General features: G+C 38.9%; 1 protein-coding gene across 1 annotated transcript in view; it reads right to left on the bottom strand.

Annotated features, from left to right (window-relative positions):
• The window catches only part of PKHD1 (polycystic kidney and hepatic disease 1 (autosomal recessive)), a 450,125-nt gene that overhangs the window by 98,277 nt on the left and 329,444 nt on the right, over window positions 1–22,404 (bottom strand). The window contains exons 58-60 of the mRNA XM_018039183.1: window positions 19,493–20,371; window positions 17,916–18,084; window positions 16,210–16,367 (exon numbers count right to left, since the gene is read on the bottom strand). Coding sequence (XP_017894672.1) covers window positions 16,210–16,367; window positions 17,916–18,084; window positions 19,493–20,371 — 1,206 coding nt within the window. The remainder of the gene's footprint in view (window positions 1–16,209; window positions 16,368–17,915; window positions 18,085–19,492; window positions 20,372–22,404) is intronic.

Raw genomic sequence — 22,404 nt, 5'->3', positions numbered from 1 at the left:
GACTTGTAAAACTATGAGACAATCATGGGTGTTCTTTTAAGCCACTACACTTAGTGGGCTTCCCTGTGGCTCAGACAGTAAAGAACCTGCCTGCAATGCAGCAGACCCGGGGTTTGATTCCTGGGTCAGGAAGAGCCCCTGGAAAAGGGAATGGCAACCTACTTCAGTATCTTTCATGGAGAAACCCATGGACCAGGGAGCCTGGAGGGCTACAGTCCATGAGGTTGCAAAGAGTCAGACATGACTGAGCGACTTTCACCCACTCCACTACATTTATATAATCTCTCATGGCAGTGGAAAACTGGTAAAAGAACCAGTTAAGATGGATGCTCAAATGTTCAAGTCATCAGCCCAGTCAGAAGCAGGATAAATGGGACAAACAAACCAGTGGTCACTAGTACTTAGTGTCCATCCCAAGCCAGGTGAGCAGCTGAGTAGCTATAGGCATTGTAAGTTTTATAACTCCAGGATCTGCTCCTTTGCCTCTAAAGTGCTCAAACAAGACAGAATATGGCCTAGATGTAGGGATGGGTCCTCATGGGCTGTACCTAAGGAAAGTTGCATCTCACCAACATCACCCAAAAGGGAAGAGATTATCCACAGCCACAGGAAAAAAAAAGTCAGCTTCATCTCCCTTTCTCCATGGCAATTACTTTCAGGAACTTATATTCAATTTCATTAATATTTTTCCTGTGAGGGAGTTAAGCAAATTGGAATTGGGTCCTACAGGGAGTCCGTAATTCTATAGTAGACAGATTGGCTTCTGGGTCTAGGAAAATTTCTTTTCTTCTGTGTCCCTTTTCCTGACATGCTTTACATAATAACCAACTCATATTTCAGGATTCCCATTTGTTATATAAATGAGTTTTACTGTCATTATTCTTATTAAAATAATAAGTAATACATATACATGATTTTTAAAAATGGCAACTTCCCTCTAAGGGGCAGCACTGAAGAGCAGGATTGCTGAGGGTAAAGACAGAGAGTCTTTTCTTTTTCATTGTATGTGTTTTACTGTCTTTTTTTATTCATTTCACAAAAAATTTTAGGATAATTTCCTAAAAATGGAGTTCTGGAAGTCAAAGTATACACCTTTAGTTGCCAACATGACAACATATTAATAGTAAATACAGTGGCAATGGTCATCACTGTCTTAGTAGTAGTGGTGGATACTTTTGTTGAGTTGCTGTCTTGTAATCCTTAAAATAACCATCTCACTGAGTGTGTGCTTGGTTGCTTCAGTCATGTCCAACTCTTTGCGACCCTATGGACTGTAGCCCACCAGTTTCTCTGTCCATGGAATTCTCCAGACAAGAATACTGGAGTGGGTTGCCGTGCCCTCCTCCCAGGGATCTTCCCCACCCAGGGATCGAACATGCATCTCCTGGGTCTCCTGCATTGCAGGCGGATTCTTTACCACTGAGCCACTAGAGAAGCCCAATCATGTAGGTATATACTATTAATGTTTCTACTACCTAAATGAGGAAACTGAGGCTCAGAGAAACTAGACGCTTTGTTGGAGGTGCCCATCTAGAAAGTGGACACAGTCCAGGCAGCTCAACTCATGTAAAACTTCCTAACCTATGCTCTGATTAAGAAAAAACTCACCCTTCTCCATTTTCTGTGTTTTGTGTGGCTTTCTGTATGTTTTTTGGCCTTTGTACTTATTTATCTGTAAAATGAAGTTCAAAATTATTTGAATATATTTTGAATAGTTTTTTCTTAAATATTAGTAAGAATATTTTTCTATAGTAAGATTAGCCCTTTTCTATATGAGTTGTAATTTTTTTTCTGATTTTTAAGTGTAGTTTTTAATATCTTTGCAGAACTTTTAAATTCATACAAGACAATTCATACAAGACACACAAATTCATATCAAGCATTTACATATGTGTATTAGATTTTTATTTCATGCTAAGAAAAATCTCTATAACTAAGAATATATATAACCTTACCAATATTTCCTGGTTATTCCATATATTTTTTCACCTTGAATCCATATGAAATTAATTTTTATAAAGGGAAAGATGTGAATTCCTAATTTTTTTCCCTGAGTGATTAACCAAATGCCTCAACATCAATAGCTTCTATTTTCCCATGATTTAAAATGTCATCTTAGTTATAAACTAAGTTCTTAAATGCATTTGGTATCTATTTTTGACCTTTTAAAAAATTTTGTTCCATCCATATATCTGTTTCTAAGATATTTTAATTACTGCATTTTAATTACTGATTGTCACAAAACAGCATTGATTTTACATCTAGCAAGTGTGCAACTACATGGACAAAAAACTTAAACTAAATCAAAGAATATTTCAGATTCATAATATTGATATCAGAAGGCCTCAGTCACAAACTTATTTAGTACCCATTGGTAAGGCAAAATTGCTTTATTTTTTGGTGGGACAGCCTATTGGGAGTATTTCCTTCCATTAAAATGCACACACACACACACACACACACACAATAATCAAAATCACTAACAACATCTGTCTTAGGCATAAAATCAGCTAAACTCTGAGCTTCTGCCTTCTAAAGCTTTCAAAAATTTTTGTACCAAAGGAATAAAAGCAGTATTGAAGGATTCCTCCATTATTAAAATTTTAAGAATAAGACCACAGTTTACTATTCCATGAATTCCTGGCAGAGATATAATCCAAGGCAGAAATAATCCAAGGCAGAGAGCAGGAGAGGAAGGGTGAAATAAAAAAAAGACAAGAAAATGAAAAAGAGAAAGGAGAGAGCCAGTATCTTATGGCAAAAACAAGAAATTTCACTTAGTTACACTCAAAAATAGCCCCTCTTGTGGAACACTGATGTTACTGCTTCTCATATTACAGAGCATTGTTGTTTAGTCGCTAAATCGAGTCTAACTCCTTGTGACCCTATGTACCGTAGCCCACCAGGCTGCTCTGTCCATAGGATTTCCCAGGCAACAATACTGATTGGGCTTCCTTTTTCTTCTTCAGGGGATTTTCCCAACCCTGGGATCAAACCCACATCTCTTGCATTGGCAGGTTGATTGTTTACCTCTGAACCATCAAGGAAGCCCATGACAGAGCATAGAAATGTGAATGGTGGTGGTGGTGGTTTAGTCGCTAAGTCATGTCCAACTCTTGCGACCCCGTGGACTATAGCCCCCCAGGCTCCTGTGTCCATGGGTTTTCCCAGGCGAGAATACTGGAGTGGGTTGCCATTTCCTTCTGCAGAAATGTGAATAGATTGCTCAATAAAGAATTGGGAAATAGTAAAATTCTGAGTAGAAAAATTCCCACTCTCAGAAAACCTTGATGATTTGTTTAGAAGACTGGATATTTATACAGTAGGTTCTGCTAATGACAGATTATCCCCATAAGACAAGTTTATCTCTTCTACTGATTTGAGCTACATGCTCAGAACCAATTAGGTGGTCTCTAATTCTGTGGTTAGTTTCTAATCCTAGAGTCCAAAGATGTATCTGATGAAACATCAGATGTATCTGATAAAAATGACTTACAAAAGTGAAATTTAACAGAGACAAAGTCTAGCACAAAGGTTTAAAATATCAATTTTCTTTAATACTTGTCCCTCCAGAACAAAGGAAGAAATACTCATCTACATACATTTAGCCCTTGTAATATGACTAGTACACATGAAGAACTAAATTTTAAATTGTATATAATTTTAATTAAATATAATGTAAAAGTGTAAAACTGATAATTTAGTTATGAAAATGTTTAGGTATATTTGGAACAACTTGTACATGCATCTATTTTTGAGTTGTGAAGTTTATGAAATCTAGATACAGATCAAATATTTCTGATGAAAATGTACTTTCTGAATTGAGATGTGTTATAACTGCAAAATGCATGTGAAATTTCACAGACCGTATGAAAAAAGAAGTGCAAATATGTCTATAATTTTACACTGATTATACCTCAAAATAATACCTTGAATTTATTGGATTAAATAAAATATATTATCAAATTTCACCTGTTTCTTTTTCCTTTTTTTATTTTAACCTGGACCCTAGAAAATTTATATTACTCTTGCCATTTTCATTATTATTTCTATTGGACAATGCTATTCTGGATAGGCAATGGTGAGTCCTGGTTTCTACATTTTGAAAAATCATCAACAAGATAAGGAACATCAAAACAAGCCAGTTTAGAAAGCAAAATTCTGAAAAAGTCTGTCATATGTTGACTAACAGAAAAATTTAGAATTTCTTTGCTTGAAAGAAGGATATTTGTTTATTATAAGATCACTGTTTAACTGCCTTTGAATATATAAAAAGCTGCAATATGGAAAGAACTACTTATACTGTGTTACCAGAAGGCAAACTAGATCGGTGGGTAGTAATCATAGCAGGAAAACCCTAACAACTAAAATTAATCAGAATATAGTTGGCAGTCTTGTAAGAGAATGAATTTCCACTTTCTGAGAAAGCTACCAATAGAGGCCATCTTTGCACTGAATGGGAACTAGGAAGTAGAATTGATTGACCTTCCAGAAACCATCAAAATACAAAATACTGTAATCTTATCATTTCTTTTCAACTGTCATGTTATTTCTGCAGGCAAATGGATTAATATGAGATAATATTTCCCAAAATGCATTCTGACATACACTGATTTCAAGGAGAAATGACAGGATGAAGCACAAGCTAGAATCAAGATTGCCGGGAGAAATATCAATAACCTCAGATATGCAGGTGACACCACCCTTGTGGCAGAAAGTGAGGAAGAACTATAGAGCCTCTTGATAAAAGTGAAAGAGGAGAGTGAAAAAGTTGGCTTAAAACTCAACATTCAGGAAACTAAGATTATGGCATCTGGTCCCAACACTTCACGGCAAATAGATGGGGAAACAGTGGAAACAGTGACAGATTTTATTTTGGGGGGCTCCAAAATCACTGCCAGAGAAGGCAATGGCACCCCACTCCAGTACTCTTGCCTGGAAAATCCCATGGATGGAGGAGCCTAGTAGGCTGCAGTCCATGGGGTCGCTAAGAGTTGGGCACGACTGAGCGACTTCACTTTCACTTTTCACTTTCATGCATTGGAGAAGGAAATGGCAACCCACTCCAGTGTTCTTGCCTGGAGAATCCCAGGGATGGGGGAGCCTGGTGGGCTGCCGTCTACGGGGTCGCACAGAGTCGGACACGACTGAAGTGACTTAGCAGCAAAATCACTGCAGATGGTGATGGAAACTATGAAATTAAAAAATGCTTGCTGCTTGGAAGAAAAGTTATAACCAATGTAGACAGCTTATTAAAAAGCAGAGACATTACTTTGCCAACAAAGGTTCATCTAGTCAAAGCTATGGTTTTTCCAGTAGTCATGTATGGATGTGAGAGTTGGACTATAAAGAAAGCTGAGCACCAAAGAAATGATGCTTTTGAACTATGGTGTTGGAGAAGACTCTTGAAAGTCCCTTGGACTGCAATGAGATCCAACCAGTCCATCCTAAAGGAAATCAGTCCTGAATACTCATTGGAAGGACTGATGTTGAAGCTGAAACTCCAATACTTTGGCCACCTCATGCGAAGAGCTAACTTGTTGAAAAAGACCCTGATGCTTGGAAAGATTGAAGGCGGAGGAGAAGGGGACAACAGAAGGTGAGATGGTTGGATAGCATCACCAACTCAATGGACATGAGTTTGAATAAACTCCGGGAGTTGGTGATGGACAGGGAGGCCTGGTGTGCTGCAGTCCATGGGGTCGCAAAGAGTCAGACACAACTGAGTGATTGAACTGAACTGAATTTCAAGAAGTACTCATGTGTAGTGTAAAAACGTAGTCTGTATCCAAAAAGTTTGATAAATAATGGATAACACAAAGTTAAGCAGTATTTTTTTTAATTTCAAGACTTATCAGAACCTTTAATATTTTAATGCACATGATGAATCTCAAAATGGGAATGGTCAGAGGTTTCAACATTTACCTGGCAAAGCATCTCATTTTCACAGTCTCCTGAGATAAGTGAATGGGAAACACTCTTTAAAAATACAAAAACAAATCATATATGGCAAAACCCACCACAATATTGTAAAGTAATTAGCCTCCAATTATAACCAATAAATTAATTTTTTAAAAAATCATACACTGATTAAATTCACAAAATGTATTTTGCAAAACAGTTGCCTGGCAAACCTCAACTCTTGAATTTTCCACTCATTTAGTCACCTATATATTCATTTATTCCTTTACTCAGCAAACATTTGCTGGACACCTATTATGCTCCAAAGATTGTACTAAAATTTCAAAGATGTTTGCCTTCAAGGTACTCAGTCTGGAGAGAACAGGCAGGCTTGTAAATCGATGACCATAGAGCATGAGATAAACCATAATGGAATTGGGTGTTAGATGAAGCAAAGACATAAAGAGATGGAGTCCCAACTGTATGTGGGAGCAGAAAGCATCCCACAAGGGAGCTGTTACATTGCAATACACAGGAAGCCCTGTGTCTGCTGCTTCTAAACACAACTCTTGATTTCTCTCTTTCATATATGACTTCCTTTCTTGTCTACCTTGATGTCCCTTCTAGGCTACTCCAACAGTAAACAGTGCTTTGTTATCACTGAGTACTCAGTAAACATTTATCTAAGTTGGAAAAAAGCTCTACATTAATTAATTGGAGGAAAAGGAGAAGCTACAGAAAAATTACAATAATATTCTTTGGGTCTCATGACCAAAGCTTTTTCTCCATACAAGGCTATTTCTGTCACACACCATCCAGTAGTTAATGCTGGCAAAATGCTTTTCTTGGATGTGACAGAATCTACTTAGTCTGTTCACCATATATATATATATATATATATATATATATATATATATGGTTTCTGTATGGTTGCTATTACATTGTCTTTCCAAAATGTTATAGCAATTGACAGTTATTTTTAAAAATCTAAACATCTATTTCCTACCATGTAAAGTAGAAATATGTGAATTATCCGGTTAAATATATCTTTGTACAGCGTACCACCAGATGATTCAGACCACACAATGACAATTATCTAGAAATGTTTACGAGCCCAGACTTTGGAGTCAGACACACACAGATATAAATCTTGGTTCTATACATTCTAGCTGCGGGACCATGAAAAATTAGTTAACTTTTCTAAACCCCTATTCCTTCCAGTGCTGAAAGGGATAATAATCCTTACATATTAAGGCTGTTGTAGGGATAAACGGGTATGTTTATAAGCCATTTAGCATAATGTGTGGCACATGGAATATGCCAGATAAATGGTAACTATTATTATTGTTAGTTGGGGTGGATAATTGCTGGAATAATTACACAGTTTCAGTTTGCTTTGTTCTGCGTAGACAGAGCTTTGTGTGTGAGAAAAGTTGACAGAACTCAGAGAGCTTACCCTGGACAATCTAGAGGAAGAAACAAGAAAATATCAAAGGAGGGTACTATGTACAGTACTATATAGTGTTAAAGACATGGGTTCAGCCATGAATCTTCTATTAAGTACTCATAAGACTTGGACAAGTTGCTTATGTCTCTACATCAGCTTCCACATGGAAAAAATGGAGTGGACAAAAGTATTTCTTAGGGTAGATCCTGTCCATTCTACCCTAATAATGAGATCATTCATCCAAAACTCTTAGCAGAGAGTCAGAAACATACTCAACAAGTATTAGTTATTAATGGTAGGGCAGAGGTACAAGAGCATCACAGGAATAAGATGTTTAGATTGAAAAAAGGAAAGGGAAATTGTTTCCACAGATCATAATGCCTCTCTACAATACTTCACCCTTTACAAATCACACAGGAAAATCCTTCTGATTCACAGTGTGGATTATGTCAAAATGCAATCGAATCTTGTGATGCCATTCACTGCCCCAGACAAGTCATGGAGGAAGGAAAGAGTAAGGTGGAAGAAAGGGGCTCTCTGGATCTTACAAACTGTCCCTGGAAGCTTCATCCTCCTCTGCTCAGGATGAAAATCCCTGCTATCACATATCCCAAAGATTCTAATATTTTCTGAGACTCCACTGTGCCTTTATATTTTAATACCCTGACATCTGGAATCCTAAAAGTCTAATGTTTAACCATAAATATCTGCTGAGATTAAAGAGCTATATACCAAGTTTCAATCTTTGGGGCCTATAATTGCTTGGGAAAAGAGAATGGTATTTCCCCCTCTAGCTAGAAGAAAAAGACCTCGACAAGCACAGATACTGGCAGACAAATTTTCTAACAACCATTTCCTCTCTCGGTTCTGTCCTCTCATTTTCTCCCTCCCTCTCCTTCTCCCATTTTATAATACCATCTTGCTGTCATTCCCAGGACAAATGGGAAAAAAAGAGAAGCCTGGAAAGCTTAAAGAAAAGATATGTTTCAAGATCTAGCAACAAAGAGGTGAAAAAACGCTGGCTGCTCTCTGGCTGTTAGGCAGCTGAGCACACGTCTCCACACTGAAACTTGAGTTTCCCCATTATTCAGTTAGAAACCACTTCATCACTCTATGAGCTGACAGTCAAATGCCAGCTTTATTTTCTTTTTTATCAACCTCATCTTTTATTTTTGATTTGAGGCTAGTCACTTTTAAGGTCTCCACAATGGTTTATAACTTTCTTTCTCAAGAAGTGTCCAAGAAGTAACACGATTGAAAAATGTTTCTTACCCTTTTCTGGTAAAGAATGGGAAACTCTCACCTGGTGGATTTGGTCAGAATTCCTGTTCAGATCACAGTACTTTGCTGGGAATGATGTCAAGGAAAGTGTGGGAAAAGCTTATCATGAATTTAGACTTTTAATATAATGATTCGATATAGAGTTTAAAAAATAAACTTAGCATTGAACCCATTTTTATCCAGTGATATATTGTGAAAGTGATACAACAATGAGGTCATTTAACTCACTTCAATATAGGAAAAATAATATAATTTTTTTAAAAGATTGAATATATTCTTATTACACAAAGACTTAATTTAGACTGTAAATACTTCTCTGTCTTCTTAGATAATGTTCTTTTCCCTTTCAGAAGTATATCCAGTGTGTAAATAAGCAAGCATGTTTATGTCTGCTGGTATTTGGCACAGAAAGCTAGTTCTTGATTCTTCATGAGAAACTGAAACTGCCTGCTTTTTAAATTAAAAATATTGTCTTCTTAACATCCTGTCTATTTACTTCAAAGGGGGTATACAACTCTACAGTAGTGATTCTCAAACCTTAGCACAGCAGAATTACCTGGGGAGGGTTTCTGTGTGTGTGCACGCGTGTGTGTGTAGATGTGTATGTAGATGTGTATAAATGTGTGTTTTTGTGTGTTTACGTGCATGTGTGTGTTAAACATAAAGGCTTGATGGGGCTTCACATACCTATCAATTCAAAATCTTCCCACATTCAAATGAATGTTTACTGTCCTGGATGATTCTGACTTTAAGCCAACTTCAGGTGCCACTATGCTAAGCATGTCAACTTTACCTCCTAAATAGGAGGTAGGAGGACAAGGAGGACAAAACCAAGAAGAACAGGGTGGGTTTCGTTTGTTTCAAAATTTCCAGTCTATTGGGAATTAATACATTAAAATACAATGCAAGTTATCAGACAAATTAGAATACACAATGAAAGCTCTAATTTTTGCTCATTAGATCCAACAGACGTACAATTACTGTCAAGCAGCTCTGTCAACGTGTGACATTTCTGTCATCACCTCACTGTGGACCCACACAGTCTGTGGGCAGCACAGGATGGTGGACCAACCATGGAGTCCTGCATCTGTGGAGCCCTAACCTCCAGCTTTCTAACTGCACCACCGGCTCCCAACCTCACTCCCACCATGATCCATTCACTCCATAGCAGCTTGCATGATCTTTCCAGAGAGATCTGCCATATATATATATATATATATATATATACACACATATATACACACACATATATGGATGGGACAGGCCCATTCTGTTATCAAAGCCCCTGCTCTGGCTGGTCCTTCTCCCTGGAAAGCTCCTCCCTCTGCTCAAAACAGTGATTCCTTGCTCCTCATTCAGGCCTCACTGGAATCGTAACTCTAATAGCAGCTCCCTTACACAAACACAACACATGCCACACACACACCTGAAACTACCTCTCTAGCCCAAAATTCTGTTTTATTTTCTTCATACCTCTCATCACTACTGGAATATTTTTATTTATTTGTTTATAGATATAGATGTATAAAAAAGCAGAGGTATATAGATATATCTCCACTGGAACATAAGTTTGATGAAAGCAGGAATGTTATCTTATTCACAACTACATTTCCCATCCTTAGAATGGCACTGGTAGACTACAGAGGCTCAAACGCATTTGCTGAATAAATGAAAATGGCAACTTCAGCACTTGGCATGCAAAAGGTGCTCAAGGAATGCTAGCTACCATTACAGCCCCTTTCTACTTTCTACATCATGGCTGAGAAACTGTAAAATACCCTTGGGACCAAATCTCTAACTTCTTTCAGCCCACTCCTAATAACATCAGTAGCCCATATGTACGAATTAGGCTGAGAGGTTTGTATACTGGGAAAGACAGGAAATGAGACAGAAGCCAAAAGTTCTAAGACCTGTCTAGTTCTACCTAAAGAAGTTATTCATTTCAAGCCTCTGTTTTTATAAATAATTTTAGATTTTCAAATGATCAAATGCCTCCATGTTCAAAAGAACTTCTTTCCAGAATAAAATACAAATGGTTTTTAGAGGCTCTCCTGCTTGGGATTAACTATCTTACACTCTGTTGCCATGTGTGTTTCAACACTGGCTGCACATGCAAACTTACAGATAAGTACAAAACAAAATTAACAGCTCACTTTTCCCCTGGCTACACACCCTGCATTACATAGATAGCAAAACCCACTGGCACAGTATTGCTCACAGCTGATCCACATGGATAATTTTTGCTCCCAACACCAGAGCATAAGACAATATGTCGGGACCTGTGGATATCTGTCTGAATTTTTCATGTGAACTTCTATGTGCAAATCTGTATTTTTCAAATTAAAATAAACCTCAAAGGCAATGGACTCCAAAGTGTTTGTTAATAAAATGGAAAAACATCAAAAGGGTGTGTTCAGCTCAATGCCATTTGGAACAAATAGAAGAGCTGGTTCCAGCAGCCTCCATTTTCATCTTTTTGGACTGTTTCCACTGTTTTATAGATGATCACAGATTCTTGTCATGAAGAGGAAAAATACAAAATACATTTTTACTCTCTTAAAATTAAATTTGTCCTTCTATCCTCCACCAGATTGTGGACAAAAATTGGAAAGTAGCAAAAAAGAATGGTTTAAAAGATGAAAAGGGACTTGAATTAGAGAAGAAGAGATCTATTCCTATTTTGGAAGTCACAGAAAAACACTCCAATCCTGTTAATACCCAGAAGGCACCATTTACTGTGTGCTGTCTCCTTCATGGCAAGAAGACGCAGACTGTACTTGTAGCACAGTAAACAGCAGATACTATTATAGGAATCCTGCAGTTGGAACCTATAGCATCTTCATTTAAAATGTTATAAAGCTTTAAAACATCAGGTGTTTAAGGCAGTCCATCCTACACACCTCCAATATACCTTCAGCCACTCACACACATGCTCAAACTTGTCCACACACTGATGGTAAACAACATGTAATAATACCTATTGGAGTATCACCACTGAATCATGTTTCACAATCAAGACGGAGGAGTGAAAAAATAAAATACACAGCGTTTCAACCCCACAAGGTAGGCAACCGCCTAAGGATTTATTGAAAGAAGGATGGTATTAAGGATTGAGGCAGGGTCAACTAGACAAGAAACAAGCTGTGGATGGGGACACAGTTCAAGAATTCCATTTGGGGCCATGTTGAGTCTGCCTTGAAAACCCCATGAACAGTATGAAAAGGCAAAATGATAGGATACTGAAAGAGGAACTCCCCAGGTCAGTAGGTGCCCAATATGCTACTGGAGATCAGTGGAGAAATAACTCAGAAAGAATGAAGGGATGGAGCCAAAGCAAAAACAATACCCAGTTGTGGATGTGACTGGTGATAGAAGCAAGGTCCGATGCTGTAAAGAGGAATACTGCGTAGGAACCTGGAATGTCAGGTCCATGAATCAAGGCAAATTGGAAGTGGTCAAACAGGAGATGGCAAGAGTGAATTTCGACATTCTAGGAATCAGCAAAATAAAATGGACAGGAATGGCTGAATTTAACTCAGATGACCATTCTGTCTACTACTGGGACAGGAATCCCTTAGAAGAAATGGAGTAGCCATCATGGTTAACAAAAGAGTCCGAAATGCAGTACTTAGATGCAATCCCAAAAATGACAGAATGATCTCTGTTCGTTTCCAAGGCAAACCATTCAATATCACAGTAATCCAAGTCTATGCCCCAACCAGTAATGCTGAAGAAGCTGAAGCTCAACGGTTCTATGACGACCTACAGGACCTTTTAGAACTAACTCCCCAAAAAGATATCCTTTTCATTATAGGGGACTGGAATGCAAAAGTAGGAAGTCAAGAAACACCTGGAGTAACAGGCAAATTTGGCCTTGGAATGTGGAGTGAAGCAGGGCAAAGACTAATAGAGTTTTGCCAAGAAAATGCACTGGTCCTAGCAAACACCCTCTTCCAACAACACAAGAGAACACTCTACACATGGACATCACCAGATGGTCAACACCGAAATCAGACTGATTATATTCTTTGCAGCCAAAGATGGAGAAGCTCTACACAGTCAACAAAAACAAGACCAGGAGCTGACTGTGGCTCAGATCATGAACTCATTGCCAAATTCAGACTTAAATTGAAGAAAGTAGGGAAAACCACTAGACCATTCAGGTATGACCTAAATCAAATTCTTTATGATTATACAGTGGAAGTGAGAAATAGATTTAAGGGACTAGATCTGATAGATAGAGTGCCTGATGAATTATGGATGGAGGTTTGTGACACTGTACAGGAGACAAGAATCAAGACCATCCCCATGGAAAAGAAATGCAAAACAGCAAAATGGCTGTCTGGGGAGGCCTTACAAATAGCTGTGAAAAGAAGAGAAGTGAAAAGCAAAGGAGAAAAGGAAAGATATAAGCATCTGAATGCAGAGTTCCAAAGAATAGCAAGGAGAGAGAAGAAAGCCTTCCTCAGCGATCAATGCAAAGACATAGAGGAAAACAAGAGAATGGGAAAGACTAGAGATCTCTTCAAGGAAATTAGAGATACCAAGGGAACATTTCATGCAAAGATGGGCTTGATAAAGGACAAAAATGGTAGGGACCTAACAGAAGTAGAAGATATTAAGAAGAGGTGGCAAGAATACACAGAAGAACTGTACAAAAAAGATCTTCACAACCCAGATAATCACGATGGTGTGATCACTCACCTACAGCCAGACATTCTGGAATGTGAAGTCAAGTGGGCCTTAGAAAGCATCACTACGAACAAAGTTAGTGGAGGTGATGGCATTCCAGGTGAGCTATTTCAAATCCTGAAAGATGATGCTGTGAAGGTGCTGCACTCAATATACCAACAAACTTGGAAAACTCAGCAGTGGCCACAGGACTGGAAAAGATCAGTTTTCATTCCAATCCCAAAGAAAGGCAATGCCAAAGAATGCTCAAACTACCACACAGTTGCACTCATCTCACACACTAGCAAAGTAATGCTCAAAATTCTCCAAGCCAGGCTTCAACAATATGTGAACCGTGAACTTCCTGATGTTCAAGCTGGTTTTAGAAAAGGCAGAGGAACCAGAGATCAAATTGCCAACATCTGCTTGATCATTGAAAAAGCAAGAGAGTTCCAGAAAAACATTTATTTCTGCTTTATTGACTATGCCAAAGCCTTTGACTGTGTGGATCACAATAAACTGTGGAAAATTCTGAAAGAGATGGGAATACAAGACCACCTGATCTGCCTCTTGAGAAACCTGTATGCGGGTCAGGAAGCAACAGTTAGAACTGGACATGGAACAACAGACTGGTTCCAAATAGGAAAAGGAGTACATCAAGGCTGTAAATTGTCACCCTGCTTATTTAACTTCTATGCAGAGTACATCATGAGAAACGCTGGGCTGGAAGAAGCACAAGCTGGAATCAAGACTGCCAGGAGAAATATCAATCACCTCAGATATGCAGATGACACCACCCTTATGACAGAAAGAGAAGAGGAACTCAAAAGCCTGTTGATGAAAGTGAAAGAGGAGAGTGAAAAAGTTGGCTTAAAGGTCAACATTCAGAAAATGAAGACCATGGCATCTGGTCCCATCACTTCATGGGAAATAGATGGGGAAACAGTTGAAACAATGTTAGACTTTTTGGGGGGGGCTCCAAAATCATGGCAGATAGTGACTGCAGCCATGAAATTAAAAGATGCTTACTCCTTGGAAGAAAAGTAATGACCAACATAGATAGCATGTTAAAAAGCAAAGACATTACTTTGCCAACAGAGGTCCATCTAGTCAAGGCTATGGTTTTTCCAGTGGTTATGTATGGATGTGAGTTGGACTGTGAAGAAAGCTGAGCATGGAAGAATTGATGCTTTTGAACTGTGGTGTTGGAGAAGACTCTTGAGAGTCCCTTGGCCTGCAAGAAGATCCAACCAGTCCATTCTGAAGGAGATCAGCCCTGGGATTTCTTTGGAAGGGATGATGCTAAAGCTGAAACTCCAGTACTTTGGCCACCTCATGTGAAGAGTTGACTCACTGGAAAAGACTCTGATGCTGGGAGGGATTGTCAGCAGGAGGAGAAGGGGACAACAGAGGATGAGATGGCTGGATGGCATCACGGACTCGATGGACGTGAGTCTGAGTGAACTCCAGGAGCTGGTGATGGACAGGGAGGCCTGGCATGCTGCAATTCATGGGGTCACAAAGAGTCGGACATGACTGAGCAACTGAATGAATGAATGAAAATGAGTCTGACATGCTAATTATACTTCTCAGATGTCAGTTGGATATAACAGACCACAGTTCATGGAGGAGTTTGGGATGGAGATATAAATTGGAGGTCATCAACATTAAATGGTACTTTCACCTCTGGACTTGGGGGCTTAATAGGAAAAGAAGAGGTCTGAGGATGTCTTGAAATATTCAGAATTTCAAAAGAGAAAGCAAAAGTGAAAGTGTTAGTCGCTCAGTCATGTCCAACTTTTTGCGACCGCACAGATGAGGCTCCTCTGTCCATGGGATTCTCCAGGCAAGAATACTGCAGTGGGTTGCCATTCCCTTCTCCAGGGGATCTTCCCCACCCAGAAATTGAACCTGGGTGTCCTGCATTGCAGATGGATCCTTTACCATCTGAGCCACCAGGGAAGCCCCTAAAGAGAAAGGGAGCCTAGAAAGAAGTCTGAAAAGAATCAACCAGTGAAGTGGGAAGAAATCTGGGGAAGTTTTTTGGATTTATTTTAGTTTTCACCTGAATAAAAATGTAAACTCAAAGTCACATTGTCTGTGGAAGTAGAAAGATGATGATCTCTCCAGGGGTCCGGCAATCAAAACTGATAGCTGAATGGGCTTGCTTCAGTTGTAAAAGCAAGAAGAAGAAGGGATTTGATCACAGTCCCCCAGGCATAATTAGAAGATAGAGAAAGGGAAGGCAAAAAAGAAAACATGCTATCTACTCTACCACCCTTTCAGAATGAAAGCATTTAGTTCTGATGGAAGAGAAAGATGGATTCAGAAGCCAGAGGACTGGCTTCCAAGGCAGACATTGTGAAATATTCCAGGCCCAGGTGACCAAACTAGTGAGAGGACTGTTCTTTCACCAGTACACAGCAGGGTGTCAGGAATCGTACCTTTGACACAGACCACAGGCAATCTCATGGAGGGAAAAGCAGTAGTGTGGTGACAGCGGTCAAGCTATTAAGTGACAGCTGTTAAGCACCTGATATTCCTGGGCTTCCCTTGTGGCTCAGCTGGTAAAGAATCCACCTGCAATGTGGGAGACCTGGGTTCGATCCCTGGGCTGGGAAGATCCCCTGGAGAAGGGAAAGGCTCCCTTCTCCAGTATTTTGGCCTAGAGAATTTCATGGACTCTGTAGTTCATGGGGTCACAAAAAGTCGGACATGACTGAGTGACTTTCACTTCACTTCATTTCTGAAATAGATGTGAGTTGGGCAGCTCATTGGCACAGACTCCAACTCTACAGCTCAGTTCTTTTCCAGTATATTTTGTTCCCCTGGACCACGCAACCAAACCATCTCAGTTCTGTTCATGCTCCCCCTGCTAGAGTTGTCAAGTTCACATAGAACTCACTGACCTGTGTTGAAGAAGGATCCAGTCCATTCTGCTTCAGTTTTAGGAAATACAGAAACTGGTGGGGGCAGACCCAGGGCTCTTCCATCCAGATCCTTAAAGAGATATTTTCCAGGGCTTTTACAATCTGATTCAGAGCAGACCAGTGTTTCTAAATCTTTCCTGTGAATATTGATAGAAAGCAACTGTCTCATTTCCATGATAAGCAGCAAAAAGAAAACATACATTGGTAGTGCTGACACTGTGAAAAAATAAATTCAACAAAATTTTATTACTAATAATGTGTACACAGGTTAAGAAATAAAATGATAGAAAAGATATTGCACAGTTATTTGGTCAAGAAGAAAGACATTAACCAAATATTCTGGATATCAAGTTACATAATCTTAACACAGATCACTAGTTTTTGAAAATGAAAGATAGAATAAATTTGTTTCTAATATTTACTAAACATAATGTAATCATTGCTTTATGGAACTTTGGAGACTTGCAGTTATTTTAAAATTATCATAAATATCAATTATACTTGTACTATATATAATGTAGGAAAAAAAAGATGTTTACATTCAACAAATATCTACTGAAAACCTAATACTTATACATTGGGGAATACAATGGTGATAAAGATAGGCACCAGAATTTAGAGTCAAGCAGGGTATATAAACAAGTTATTGGCAATTATAACACGGAATTATAGTGAATCAACGCAATTTCCTCCGGGGCTAATATTTTTAGGTACTATTAGTAATAATATTAATTATTTATTGCATGTATACCATGTGTCAGGTATTAATAGAACAAAGAATCAAATACTAGTATCATTTAGCTTTATAACTATTTCATCCCATAGGTAAGACATGAACATAAGGAAGGCTGGACAATAGAAAAAAAAAAGACAGAATAACACAAATTGTATACCTAATAATGTTGAGGTTCTAAAAATGGTTCAGGGAAGAGCATCAAAAAGAGACTGGTGCTGGACCAAACACACAAGCTTTCTAATTAAGGTGGGATTTCCTGATTCTTTTATTACAACTAAAGTTTCCCCAGTGTTACAGGAGAGATAAAGCAATCCATTCTCCCTCCTTCTGACTTTCCCACTTCCTCTCATGCCAAAGAGAAAAAATAATTCCTTGTCTAGTTTTCAGATTGATTTTCTAATGCACCTCTAAGATCATTTGTTCATGAACAGTAGTAGTTAGGCCTGGTCTGAGTATAAGTATGCGTCATATCATTCATTTTAGGGTTTCCTGACAGCAGCCATGGTCTCCTTCCCCACCAGTCTGTGCACAAGGGCTCCCAAGCCTCCTTCTGAAGACTGGTGATGCTGTACTCCACAGAAGATTCAAGAATTAGGGTCAATTTTTACCATTGATTCTGAAAACATCCCAGAGAAGTATCTCTAACAAAGATAAAAAAATTAATACCAATAAAACTTGCAAGTCATTACTTCTGCCTCTTGTCTGCCACAGGACATAGCAGGGCATATCCCCGATTCAAGGGAGCGAGAAACAGTCCCTGTTTAGTGACAGAGATTGCAAAAATCATATCTCAAAGGCATGGATATAGAAGGGGAAAGAATTGGGGCTAATCAATCTAGTGTCTAATCTCACGGATGATTTTATCCTTGTTTAAAAGACATATTCAGGTACTTGGAGAATTACCAAATCCTTCATAAATATGACTTACTATAAATACCAAAACTGGTACCTGGTTTGTAAAGGAGGAAAGTAGAACTTGTTTTTATCTTTGATCTTTAGCATACTGGTCCTCTCTGCCATTATTGGAGGCACGATACCAGTGTTCTGTGCATTGGGCAGAATGCAAACATCTAGATCATCACTATAGCAACTCTTCACAAAACTAGAAAAGATCACATCTGAAAAACAATGTTTATAAAGTATTAATATTATAACATTATATCATGTAAACAACCAGCCACAAATACAGACTACATAACTAAATATTCATAGACTAATGTCCAGGAGTAAGTTTAAGTTACTGCCCAGCATAGTTCCAGGAGTTTATATAAATCTTGACTTAAAATATCCTTAATTCTTGAAGGCCTGGACATTGTATGCAAAATAGAAGAGCATTCCAACACACTGACATCTTATAAGCAATACTTTCCATAAAAGTTTTGGTCAAAATTGAATGGGGAGTGAATACAACAGTACAAAAGAGATCTGAGAGAGATTTTCTGCATAGGTTGCAGTATAACTCAATTTAATCCTGGCTGCCCCACCAGATTCTTAACAACCTCACTGAGGCACAACCTCCCTGTATCAATTTCCTCTTCTGTGTGATAGGAAAAACAACACCAGGCATATAATCAAATTAAATATTTCCCTGTGAAAGCTCTTTAACATGTATAGAGCAGTGATTTTTTTCTACTTTTTATTATTGGAATATAATTGCTTTACAATTTTGTGTTAGTCTCCGCTGTGCAGTGAAGTGAATCAGCAATGTGTGTGTGTGTGTGTGTGTGTGTGTGTGTGTGTATCTATATATGTATATTCCCAATCTTGGGCTTCCCTTGTAGCTCAGTTGGTAAAGAGTCTGCATGCAATGCAGGAGCCCCAGGTTCAATCCCTGGGTCAGAAAGATCCCCAGGAGAAGGAAATGGCACCCCACTCCAGTATTCTTGCCTGGAAAATCCCATAGACAGAGGAGCCTGGCAGGCTACGGTCCATTGGGTCACAAGAGTAGGACACGACTTATCAACTAAGCCAACTCCACATATATACCCTCCCTCTTGAACCTCACACCCCCATCCCATCCTTCTAGGTCATCACAGAGCATCGAGTTGAGCTCTCTGTGCTATACAGCAGGTTCCCACTATCTATTTTACACACAGTAGTGTATTCATGTCAAACCTAATCTCCCACCCTCCCCTCTCTGACCCTGTGTTCACAAGTCCATTATGTATATCTGCATCTCTATCCCTGCCCTGGAACCAGGCTCATCTGTACCATTTTTCTAGATTCCACATACATTTATTACTATACAATATTTTTTCTCTTTTTTATTTACTTCACCCTGTATGGCTGGCTTGAGGTTCATCTCTACAAATGACCCACTTTTGTTCCTTAATGAACCACTCACTATCATCATATTAATAAACGACCCCTGTGGTTATCAATGTCCAATAGCTGATCAACTGGACAGCAAGCACCAAACTAAACTGTACCCTTTTGGTGATATACTTTCAAGATGCTATTAAAGGTTCTATGGGTTCTATGCACAGATGTATTAGACTACATTGCCTCGAAACCCAAAATTCTTACCTTGAAGTTTCATGATGCCTGAAATCAAGTGGCCGTTCCTCACTTTGTGCCATGGCTCCTGAGGCCACCGATTTGGTTCTGAGGTGAATACTGGCCACAGCATACCAACTCGACCCCCTTTGGGATTGGAAGGAGCTCGATCAGGTGATGTCAAGTTGGCAGAATGTGGTTTAACTCTGTCTTGAATGCAGTCAAAAGATGAGCTAGTGGCCACAATGACTGAATTCCTAAGCACAATCTGTAGATTTCTGATATAACACCGTGGAGCAGAAGACACATAAACTGCTGTGAAAAGGCCAACAGTATTGTCTACCAGAGTGAGGTTCTCTATTTCCATGCTGTTCTCCACTTGGAGCATAGCACCATAGTCAAAGTTCTTGAAAGCCAAGAAGCCAGAGATACCAGTGCAGTTGACAAGTCCACTCCCCTTATAGAGATGAAGGCCATGAAGACTTGAGTGGGCCACGTTGTCAGACCAAAGAGATTCAGGAGAGGAACACCTGTGGCCTTGGATGTGAAAACCAAGTCTCTCGGAGCCTGCCACAACGTTACCATGGAGATGGGTGTTCTTTGCCTCGTTCACTTTGATTCCTGCCACCCAAACAGGAGACCATGCTGACTGTGTCATCAGAACCACAAGGTTTTTAGAGAGAGAATAGTCCTGACCCTCCAGATCAATGCCATGGCCAGCAGTGCTAAACACCACATTGTCATTTAAAATGACCCCCTGACTGGCAGCTGCATGGATGCCCCCACCGCAGCTTTGGTGCAGAGAAGAAGATATTATCCAGGATCCTGCTGACACATTAGTGAGTTCAACGGATGAATACAGCGGTGACCCAAAGTTCTGAATTTCCACATTGAAAAGTTGAAGGATACCTGCAAGCAAAGTGCACATTAGCAGGTACTTGTTTTGTCCTCTCAAGAGTCAGAAGGATGATCCATTCAATGGCATCAGGACATGCAGATTTTTCATTAAAATACAACAGTTTAAACACCAGCACTATATTTTATGTCATCGAGTCTCACTAACAAAATCTGAAGCACTAAAAAATATCACAGTACTTCCTGAAAAGTTCCCTGTACATTCTTAAGAGTGTGGTCATAGGATGGAGAGGAAGATGATAGGAAGGCAGGGGAAGGAAAGAGGCTTTGGGGATGGGCACAGCTAGTTTAAAGATTCTGGGTACCCGTCTTCAGGATTGGGTCGAGGAACCAACTCAGAATGAAGGGAATATGGCTTTCTGGCCACTCACCCCAAAGTCAAGTCTCTTTTCAGTAACCCCACATGAAAAGGTCACAGCTTTACACACAGAGATATTATATGAAAGAAAATAATGGCTAACCATATACACTATCTTAATCATTTTTAAAGAAGAGTATAAGTACAAGACTTCTGCTCAATAGATGTCCAGAAACATAACATTCTTCTTTATGAAGACATGATAAAGCCAATAATATATTTTTAAGTGACCTTAAAGACTCTGAATTTTCTTTTCCTGTACTGTTATCCTAGCCACATTATATTTCCTGTTTCCTTCTCACAATAAGAGGATTTTCTACATTTTTTTAATATCACGGGAGGATACTGAATTATTTAGTCTTATTGGGGATTTTATTGGTTCTGTTTTAAGCAGACATTGTTAAAATACAGTATAAAATGTAGCCACTAGACTGATTTAAAAATATAATGAACACTAATTTGTCAGTGTATAGACTCATGATAAAATAGATAAGAACATGAATATGGGGGGAATTGACATGAATTAATAAACAGAACATCTAACTCTAATATAGCACTAATTATATACCAGGCATAAATATATATGTGTGTGATATATATATTCTTAATTTTTGTAAAAATCCTATGATAGATGCAGTTATCTCCATTTTATAGATAAGAAATTGAGGCCGAGAAGGGTTAAGCAGCACCCTAGGCCTCGGACCCAGGCATATGGATGCAGAGGCTGTACCGTTAACCCCCATGGAGGCCCAGCGGAGAGTATGTGTGACATGGTAGAATAAAACACACAGGTCTGCACTGAGATTCCCAAGACCGGAGTACAGCCCTGTGCTGAGAGAAGAGACATCACGTGTCCTTAGCTAGGTAGACCACAACTTTGACCCTCACTTCTTTTCTTTATTCTTCTTTTTTAAAGTTACTGCCCAAGGTAAACTATAAAGTTATTTCCCTCATTAAAAAGGAAGGGAGTTGTGGTGTTTTAGTATTTGAAGTCCAGTATTTGATAGTCCAGTCTTAATCCGGCATCTCCCCCACCCCCTTTTCACAGATGAGAAGCCTGAAGCCTTGCAAATCAATTTATTGAAAAACCAAACTACTGTGAGGGCAAATGAAGTTTGTGTGTTTTTCTGAATGGTCAAACCGAACTCCACTATATCTAGATTTCTCAGAGGATGCTGGTTAGAGACACACTAGTTGATGGTATGGAAATATTCACAGAATGACAAAACATTTACAAATTATTTGTCAGGTGATACCACTTTTCAGTGAAATTTAAAGCAACCCTTGCTAGCAGCACATAGCTAAAACAGAACCTGCCTCTGAGAACTTTGGCACAAAGCATACCAATGCTAGTGTGTGTTCACATGTAGAAGCTTAGTTTTCAGACTGGAAAACAGTTCTAGAATCTCATTCAAGGCAATGTATCGTTATTGTTTTACTTAGCATGTTTTTCCCTGTCATCCTTGCACGTTTTAATTCATGGTTTTAAATTGTATGAGATCTTTTTACCTGTGTGCGTATTAATCAACAATTGAAAACTAATCAATAGTAAATACTTAAAGTATCTGAGCATTCAGATGGAGAATCAAGCAATGATTTTGTTCACAACTGTTTTCCTATTTTTTCTTTATGTTTATCATAATTCTGAGCATAACTTGTTGGGTATTAC

This window comes from Capra hircus, chromosome 23, assembly GCF_001704415.2.
Source record: "Capra hircus breed San Clemente chromosome 23, ASM170441v1, whole genome shotgun sequence".
In the NCBI taxonomy this organism is placed as follows: domain Eukaryota; kingdom Metazoa; phylum Chordata; class Mammalia; order Artiodactyla; family Bovidae; genus Capra; species Capra hircus.
This window is presented reverse-complemented; position numbering and strand designations above follow the sequence as displayed.